Source organism: Panicum hallii, chromosome 4 (assembly GCF_002211085.1).
Source record: "Panicum hallii strain FIL2 chromosome 4, PHallii_v3.1, whole genome shotgun sequence".
Lineage (NCBI taxonomy): Eukaryota > Viridiplantae > Streptophyta > Magnoliopsida > Poales > Poaceae > Panicum > Panicum hallii.
The window spans coordinates 13,275,330-13,285,034 of NC_038045.1; the positions used below are offsets into that span (position 1 = coordinate 13,275,330).

Genomic DNA, 9,705 nt, shown 5'->3' on the forward strand with positions numbered 1-9,705 from the left:
ATGATCTTCAAGGTGGTGGACTTTGAGGGATCGTACCACGCCATCCTTGGGCATCCGTGCTATGCCAAATTCATGGCAGTCCCCAACTACACCTACCTCAAACTGAAGATGCAAGGACCGAACGACGCCATTATGGTGAGCGGTTCCTTCGAGCAGGTGTACGCCTGCGGTCGCAAGCACTTCGAGCTCGCCACCTCCATCGCCAACTCCGCCGAGCTCCAGAAGCTTCACCGGATGGTGGAGGAGGGCACTCCCGATTGCAATGAGCCGTCCCCGTCCAACACCTTCCACCCGGTCGAGGACGCCAAGGCAATCGGGTTCGACCCCAATGACCGGAACAAGACCGTGCAAATCGGGACGCAACTTTCGGCCAAATAGGAAAGTGCGCTCGTCGACTTCCTATGCGTCAATCATGATGCCTTTGCGTGGAAGCCTTCCGACATGCCAGGCGTCCCGAGCTTCGCATCAAACCAGGTTCCAAGCCCATGCAACAACACCTACGCCATTTCGATGATGAGAGGTGCAGGGCCATAAGTGAGGAGATCGCCAAGCTTTTGGCAGCCAGCTTCATCAAGGAAGTGTATTACTCCGACTGGCTTGCCAATCCTGTCCTTATAAAGAAGAAGAATGAGAAATGGAGAATGTGTGTTGATTACACTGGCCTTAACAAGGCGTGTCCTAAGGATCCTTTTCCTTTGCCGCGCATAGACTAGATAGTCAACTCCACGTCGGGATGCGAGATCCTCTCTTTTCTGGATGCCTACTCGGACTATCACCAGATCACAATGAAAGAGTCTGACCAGCTCACGACCTCTTTCATCACCCCGTTGGGCATGTACTGCTACAACACTGTGCCGTTCGGTTTGAAAAACGCTGGTGCCACCTACCAGCGTTGCATGCAGAAGTGTTTTGCTGATCAGATTGACCCACCCCGGCAGCCCGACCAGCTTGGGCCACCGAAACCCACGATCACCGTCTACGTAGATGAAAAAGTGGTGAAAGCGCCTCGCGCGGGAGACCTGATCGGCACACTAGGCGCCACGTTTGCTAACCTCCGAAGGTTTAGCATCAAATTGAATCCCGAAAAATGCACATTCGGGGTTCCGAAGGGGAAGCTACTCAGATACATAGTGTCCGAGCATGGCATCAATATGGCAGAACCAACCTGAATTACACCAGCTCAAGTACGCAAGTCCTCTCTCAAGGGCTCCAACATGCTTCAAATGGTGTAACCCCTTGGCCTATTGGGTAGAGTCCCGATGAAACCACCTAACTTCCGGGATCGAATAAGGTTACCTCACATGAAGGTGAGTCCAGAGATATAGTCACCATCATATTTTACATCACAGGGAATTACATTACAAGAGCTTCCAAAAGTAGTACTAAGTTCCACATTTAGTAAAATTATTACAAACCGTTAAAGTTAAGGCTCTTGGCAGCGGAAAACAAACGCGACGATTTACAACACGTCGTCAAGACGGATGTCATGCTAAGCCCGGGCATGACATCACTCGGTATCATTAGTGTTGGCCGGGGACGGATCCCATTCCATGGACCAACCATCTAGAAGAGCACAGGGCCAAGGCAGGGGAAGAGTAGGGTCTTCAAAGACATTGCCTGAAAAACATATAACTAGCAAGGCTGAGTATACTAATACTTAGCAAGGCTTACCCGTTTCATGGTATACTTAGCCATGTAACTAGACTTATGGAGGCTTATAATGGTTCTGGGTTTAATTTCAGCTGAAAAGCAACAAAGAGTATGAGCTAACTTTCATATTTTAGCTTCAGATTCCAGTTTCATTAACCATTCTAGGTAAGCACCTATGCTAGACAAGCAAGGTAGAGATTATCATCCATCAAGATTATTCCAACATTAGTTGTTGTTCTTACTCTATGTGGCAGAAGGAATAAGCAGTCTCAATCTCCGCGAGAAACGGACGATTCCTGAATCGAATTTCAAACCTTGCAAGGGTAAACCTAACTCACACGCTTGGAACATCCAAAGATCGTTCCGAAGCAACCGTTTCCCTCATATTCCGGGTTATGGATCAGGGCCACCACAAGCGACTGCAGGACCGTACGCACACCAATTGTGCAGGACATACGTCTGTAGCGCGACTACATGATCGTACTCCTGTCTGCTATGCAGAACGTACTCCCACATGTCGGTGCGTGTGTACAACAGAAATAAAAATAATCGAGTGGTGGAGACATGTCCATTTGCCGGGCCATTCAAGTACTAGGCTTACCGCATTACCATATTTCGCAGCATGTGGCTAGTACTTTCAAACGCTTAGCCACCACTACCACACACTGCAACCTTAACAACTTTTATCAAAACAGACAGGGTAAACTTCCAGGTCATGATACCGCACATGACCCTATCTATTATCCTTATAGTGATTGCAGAATAATAAACATGCAACTCCTATATCGCGGAGTGACAGGAAATCACTCGACTTCTACCGGCCCTATTTAGCAGAGCGTCTAATGCGATAAGGACTCGGGTACAATACATTGGATTCCTAAGATTTTATGCAACTAGAGTTTCATTTCAACTCCTAGACGTAATGCAAGATATATAATATAATAATAAAATTGTAATGAATTGAAATACTGGTGTATGCATCGGGGCTTGCCTTTACTGGTGGGGCTGGAGTCAGGGATGTTAGTATTGTTATCTTCCGAACTTTGGTTCGGGGCTTCAGATAATCCCTTGGTGACGTTCACTTGGTCTTCAGAAATATTCTCTGCAGAGTCTTGGGAGATCTCGTAGGTACCGTTTGCGGAAGTAGTCGTATCTACATGCAATGCAACATTACATTCAAAGTGTGCACATAAAACTATCTTACTTCACAATAAAGTTGCAATCCAACACTCATTTAACATATTACTCATATAACATCTAAAAAGATCTGAAACTAAACTTAGATAGAGCTTTAGGTGGTCAACTAATTAAAATCGGCTATTTGTTGAAGATTACAACAAAGCCGATTGGAAACAATAGGGTTCAGCCGATAGAATTGGCAAAGGAGGGAGCTATCTACACAGCATTAGGAAATCTGCTGATTTTCGTTTAAAAGAGAAATCAGCATGAGTAGTTTCTGTATATGCGCAGAAGAGATTAACCGATTTGGTTTCATCTAAGGTTAAAACGGCTGATAGAGGTAGGAATATTAAAGGTATAGTGTTTCAAGGATAGAACAAGAAAGGATCTTGCTGATTGGATCTAGTTATCTGTCACACCCGATTTATAAAGAACATAAATCGAGCAATCATATATGCGCCAGGATCAAGTCACGCATATATACAACAGAATCATCAAGATATCACAACACATATCACGAATAACATTAATATAAATCGTAAATGAATTATTTTATTACAACCGAATCAAGAATCGGTTCAAGAGTTGCGGAAGCGTAAAATGAAGTACATGAAGAGCTGGGCGCCACAGGGACATCGACTGGAAGACAAACGCCTAGAAGTCGTCGAAACCGCTGACGTAGTCCTCCACGTTGCCGGGCACTGAGCAGCAGTCGAAGATATCCGAAACAGAACAGAAGAGTAGAGAGGCAAGTGTGAGTACAAGCTAGTACTCAACAAGTATAACACAAACTATGAGGCTCTAGGCTGGCTGACTCAACTGCATTAGCTTTTAGTCTTAGCAAAATTTTATTAAAACTATTTACTACAAGTGGATGAATTACCATAAATCCAAATTGCATAAGAAATTAATAAATATTAATTAAGAACTACTGAGAACCATCCAAACCAAAACCACCCGGGGAATCTCCCTAATCAAAGGTTGATAACCCACTAATCAGACGGAGGATCTGGGCCGCTCGTGACTGTGAGCACAGCTGATATATCAGTTTTACACTCTCGAGAGGTTGCACAACTTTACCCACAAGTCGTGAGCTACGCTAGTTGTTCATCACACTTCCTTAGGTGAGATGGCTAGCAAGCGCACTACGAGACCGTTACAAAGGATCACGTTGGTAAGGTGTAACCGCTAAGGATTCTGGATCAGCAACGATGGGGCCCACCTCCAGGGGTACAAGACACACAGCACAGACCAAGCCGGAGGAGCAGGGACCATTGAAGCTTACCACCCCTCTTGCCCACGCAGGTAAGTTACTCCCGAACCAACACGACCTAATTAGTAAGTCAAGACCGTCCCATTCCAGTCTTGTGGTTGCGCGGTTGTCCCAGGTTGTCGCTCTATGAACCGGTCCTTATGGAGAGTGGCCAACCAAGCACTAAGCACCGTGCTGGCCCCCTAAACCATGTTTCTAATAGAAACATCTTTTAAGGAGACGTGAGCCACTCAAGCACACAGCACAGAGGGCCACCCTCAGGATTAAGTTGCATAAGACCATTAATCAAATTTAATTAAAAGGACCAATTGTGTTATAGCGCAGCAACCTAGCACAACTAACCAAAATGCAACCCAAAGGATATAAAGTGGCTAGGTAAGTCCTTATAGACATACAGTATTAAAATGCAGTATGAAATTGTATTAAAAAGTGATAGGAGGTTCATGTTATACTTGCCTTCCTCGTACTCTCCTGGCTGCTGCTCAAACTGCTCAGAAGATGGCGGCTCCTGGTACTGGTCCAAAGGCTCCGCGTCTACTCACGATCGCAACGCCAAAACATAGTCCAGCATATACACATTCATGCAAATAAGGACAAACTATAAGAAATAGTACAACATTACATAGAAATAGCACACAAAACTATGCTAGAACTATTCTACGCATTACAACGATCGCGTGGATATAAAGAACACCTAAAACGGAGCTAAGACGCGAAAACTACGCTTGAAACAAGATACAGGGACCTATCTGCGAGAAAAACATAACTTACAGGGGGTTCTGGGCAAAAACTAGGGACCTAAACATAATTAAAGCATAGACTCAGGGTCTAACGCTCTAAAACTCACGGCATGGATGGCGGGTTCAAAAACTGGAAAGCTCAGGGGTCTAAACGGGTAAAACAGGACCTAACCATAATTATTTTTGAACTACGGGTGGACTGCGGGTTGATTTCCCGGAAGAACATGGGCTCTTTAGCAAAACGGCTGGTTGAAGCGGTATCTTCTATTCTGGATGCTCGGATCAAAGACTAACGGCCCAGATCAAATCCTTATCGCGAAGGGGTACGCGCGCACGGTGGCTGTCAGATCTGGATCCAACGCTCCTGACATCTCTCTTCTCTCCGACCCATTACAGTGCGCCGGATCTAGAATGGACGGCTCAGATTTAAAACAAGGGGCGAACCGGTACGCGCGATTCAGGTCCCTCGGATCTCGATCTCCCGGCTCAGATCCACCTCGAGCTCGATCTAATCTCACGCGCTCAACACCGATTGGACGGCTCAGGGAAAAGGGGAAGGAGGGGGCGGCGCTGCGACGCCGGCGGCCCAAATCCGCGGCGGCGCGACTCGGGACTCGCCGGAGCTCGGCGTTCCCGCCGCTCCGGGGGCCAAAGCTCCACGACTTCAGGCCAAGGAGCACCACCGAGGCACGGGGAAGCGATCTGGGACTATGGCTGGGCCTAGAGGGGCTCGGGCATCGCGCGCGACGGTGAGGGGCGGTGGACGTTGCCGGCGAGTGACGTTCCAGAGGCTACGGCCTGCCAAAGACCCCGGGGTCTAGCGCAACACGACCAGGGGGGTGATGTGCTGCTCACCGAGGCGTCGTGGGGGCTGGAGACGCGACGGAGGATGGTCGTCGACAATGACCGTGCGGCGGGGCGGGCGGCGTTCACGGAGGAAGCTGCTGCAGGGGTGGTCGGGGTCCTTGGCTGGTGTAGATCGGCTCCGGAGGCTCCTGTGGAGGTGGCAGAGGGGTCAGGGAGGCGTGGGGCTCACCGGCGGCGAGCAATTTCGGCGGCGGTGGACTTACCCGCGGCGGTGCTCCGGGGGAAATTCGGACCGAGGAACGGGCCGAGGTCGCGGATGAAGGGCTCTGGAGCTCCGGGGTGGTGAGGCGGTGCTGATGCGCAAGCTCTCGCGGGCCGTGGCGCGGTGGAACGGCGTGCCCACGGTGGCGCAGAGGTGATGGTGCGGCGGAGGAAAAGGGGCGGCGGCGCTGGAGGTCCTCGGGCGACGCAGGAGTAGGGTTAGGGTTCGGGGGCTCAGGGGGTTCCTTTTGTAGGGCGGCGGCGTTGCCTTGGCGTGCGGGCCCAGGGGAAGGAGCTCGCCGGGGATATCGGAGACCGTTGCGCCGGGGAGGAAGAAGGAGAGGGGGAAGAGAAGGGCGCTGACACGCGGGCCCCAGCTGCCAGAGAGAAAAGGGAGAGGAAGGTGGCGCTCGGGCTGAGGGAAGAGGTGGGCCGGGGCTCGGCCCACGCGGGAGAAAGGAAGGAGGGAGGGGGTGCTGGGCCTCGGGGGGAAAACTTGGGCCAGGGGGGAGAGAGAGCCCGTGAGGGAGAGAGGGAGAGGGTCTTGGGCTGGGCTAGGCTTCTTTTCTTCCTCTCTTTTCCTTTTTCTTTTCCTTCTTCTTTCCTATACTCAACTAATTCAAACAAATCTAATTGAATTCAAATTACCATTTGAATTCAAACCTATAACTCAACACAAATAAAACAATGCTGCGGCATGAATGCACAAACAATTTGATCCTATGATAAATTTTAATTACTTGCGTTATAAAATTACTTTAAATGCGAGATAAATTAGAGGAAACCCTGGAAATTTTATTTAACCCCAAATAAATTCATTAAAATTAGGGAAAATTACATTAGGGTGTTACATTATCAGCATGTTTTTGCCTAACTGATGGTTGGTGTATTGGCTTGCTTTAGTCGACGAGGGTGCATCAACTTTAGCCGATTGGGGTACCTTGGTTGTGCCTAACAGAGGCGTGTCGACTGTGCTATGTTACTGATCTAGGGTTGTGTACTTTGGCCTATGTAGCCGATTGAAAGGTGCATCAGTTTCCTAATTGATCGATGAAAGCATCGATTACTTTAGCAGAGGGGTGTTTCCTAAAGCAGCTGTGTCTTAACTAATCTGTGTGAATATCGGCGTACCTAGCCGATCGCGTGCATATCGGCATAGCCGACCTATGCTTTAGCAAAACTAGCTGATTGGTGAACATCGGCTGAGTCGATTTGTGTACGTGTACTAGTCGATCGATGAATTGGCCTACTAGCCGCTTTAATGCATCGGCACATTAGCCGATTTACACATCAGGTAGAACTAGTCGAGTGATGTATCGGCATAGCTAGATGACTAGTGCGAGTAACTTGCCAATGGTGTAGTGGTAGACTAGTCGAACTATGTATTTGTATGGTCTGTGTCTTGGCGTATTCAGCCGATTGGTGGGTTGGCTGTGTAGCTGGTTTTCACCTTTAATGTTCTCCTATATCTACTGGGGCATATCAGCCGTGTAGCTAATAATTCCTACTCTGCACTGACTGTACCTAACTGAGATGTGTTTAAGTGTTATTCTAGGTAACTAGTTGTGGTTGTATCGACTTGATTACGTCAGTACAACAATTGAGTGACGTACCGCCAATGGGGTCATCTAAACCGAACTCGCTACAAGAACCAGGTGGGATAGAACACTAATATCAGACTAGACTAATGGGACCACAAGTGCGGAACTGGATTAAAGAGGATGTGGCTGATGGGCTGGTGCCGATAGATGTATAGCTAAGAGGGCGTGTGTGGCCAAAAATTTCAGCCGATAAATCGGCCGATAGGAGTGCGCTAATAGAGAGGGGTAACTAAACATTATACACGTCTATCACAAACATATGAGCTAAGATTATTAAACTTATCAATAATGCAACATGACAAACATACTATGTACCAAACATATTATTCACTCTTCTACTGGGCAGTCATTTATCGAGTTTATACTAACTTAACTAGCCATACTAAATAACCTATTTAACTATGTAAAATAACCAGGGTTAGTTTTATTGTATCTTCCTAAGTAGGGTGTATAACTAATAACCGCTAATCTATAGCCAAAGTTGGGCATTAAAAGTTATTATGCTATACCATCTTAAATTAGTTTCCCAAAAATATTTTCATCCTTTTACATGAATAGAATCTAGCATAAATTAATTAACCTGAGAATTAAGTCATAAATTCATAATTTGAGTTAGTAAGTACTACTGATTTTGAAGATTTTTATCTTGGATTATATTCTGTTAGCAAAATTACTGTAGAAGACTTAACCATAGATTCTAATAGGATCATTTTAGAATAAATATTAGAGATTCAAGCAACGTATCACAAAGGTATTTAAAATCCTTAGCTAGGCACCAGCACTAGATCTACAATCTTTACACAAATATCTACTTGAGACACACCTCCTATGATTTAAATTTCAGTTACAACACATACATATAACATAAGGTACAAATAAAACACTCATTTCCTAATATTTAACCTAGACCACAATTCAAAGACTTTCAGCTCAATATCACAACATAAAACTTGTAGATTTTGACCTAAAGATTCAAACAAAACTGGTTTTGTATTTTTATGAATTTCTTACGAATTTCTATGGAATTTAGAAGTTCACTGATTTAAAATAAAGAAGGCTCTGGAAATTTTACAGAGAACACCCCAGAACCTTCTAAATCGAAGCAATTAAGTCCCTGGTCGGGGAAAACAGAGGATAGGAAGAAGACGATGATGTTCCGGCGAAGGGGGTCGCCGGCGCTAGGAAGATTCAATGGGTCATGGTGAACCTTGGGGTGGCCTTGGTTGGGGAGGGAAACGGGCGGAGGGTGGTTTCCCACGGCGAACAAGATCGGAGGCGAGAGGAGCTCGACGGTGGCGAGGTTCCGTGGGTGACGAAGAAGCTTGCCAGGGGGTTGTAGTGGGCGGAGGATGGCCGGAGGAATACTCCCCGCGGTGACCCGTGGCGGCGGCGGTCGGCTTTGCCATGGCGGCGATGTTTCGGCATACAGGGGGGTCGAAGAGGCTTGATGAGGGGGTCCAGGAGCTTCCTCGAGGTGTTGTGGTCTTGCTTGAGCGATCGGCGAGGGGTAGGAGCTGCTGGATTTCGTGGACCCATGGGAGGAGACGATGGAGTCGGGTTGGTTCGCTATGCCGACTCCTACACGAACTGCACGGTCCTCCTGCTCATGGGCTGAGCCTCCTCTGCTCACGCGCGTGTGCTGCAGAAGCACAGCCGGCATGCCTGCGCAGCCACCTGCAGGGCCGCCGCGCCTGGCCGCAGCCCCTGCGCGCCGCTCCCGCTCTGCTCCCGCACCCCTGGGTCCCCAGCCTGCTGGCGCGTGGCCTGCGAAATCGAGCCGAGCCGCTCGCCGGCAGAACGCTCCCACTCGCACTCGCGGACGCGCCGGTTCCAGTTCCACCCGGACCTCCGGGTCCTGCAGCTCCGCTGCCCTCTCCGCCTGCTGCGATGCCATCCGGGCCGAGGTCCGCTCGCACCGGGGCCGCGCCCTCCGCGGCCGCCCGCGCCAGGCCACCTCCGCGACCCGCGCCGGGCCGCCTCCACGCGCGGCCTCGCTGCCCCCGTGCGGGTCCGCACCGAGCCGCCGCGCCGTAGCTCCTCCCGCACAGCGCTGCGCGCCCCGCCCTGCACGCCGCTCGGATCCACGCTGGCCTGAAGCCGCGCAGAGGGAGGGAGGTAGGGAGGAAGCCCCCCCCCCCCCCCAGTAAAGGTGCCGCCGATGGAACAAGAAGGACGCCAGAGAGAGGGAAAACAG

The 9,705-nt window shown here is 49.1% G+C and overlaps 1 protein-coding gene across 1 annotated transcript; it reads left to right on the forward strand.

Moving 5' to 3' along the window:
* LOC112890361 lies at positions 1 to 378 on the forward strand. The gene has a single exon (XM_025957264.1). The coding sequence runs from the start codon at positions 1 to 3 to the stop codon at positions 376 to 378; it is 378 nt and encodes a 125-aa protein (XP_025813049.1).
* The last annotated feature ends 9,327 nt before the right edge of the window (positions 379 to 9,705 follow it).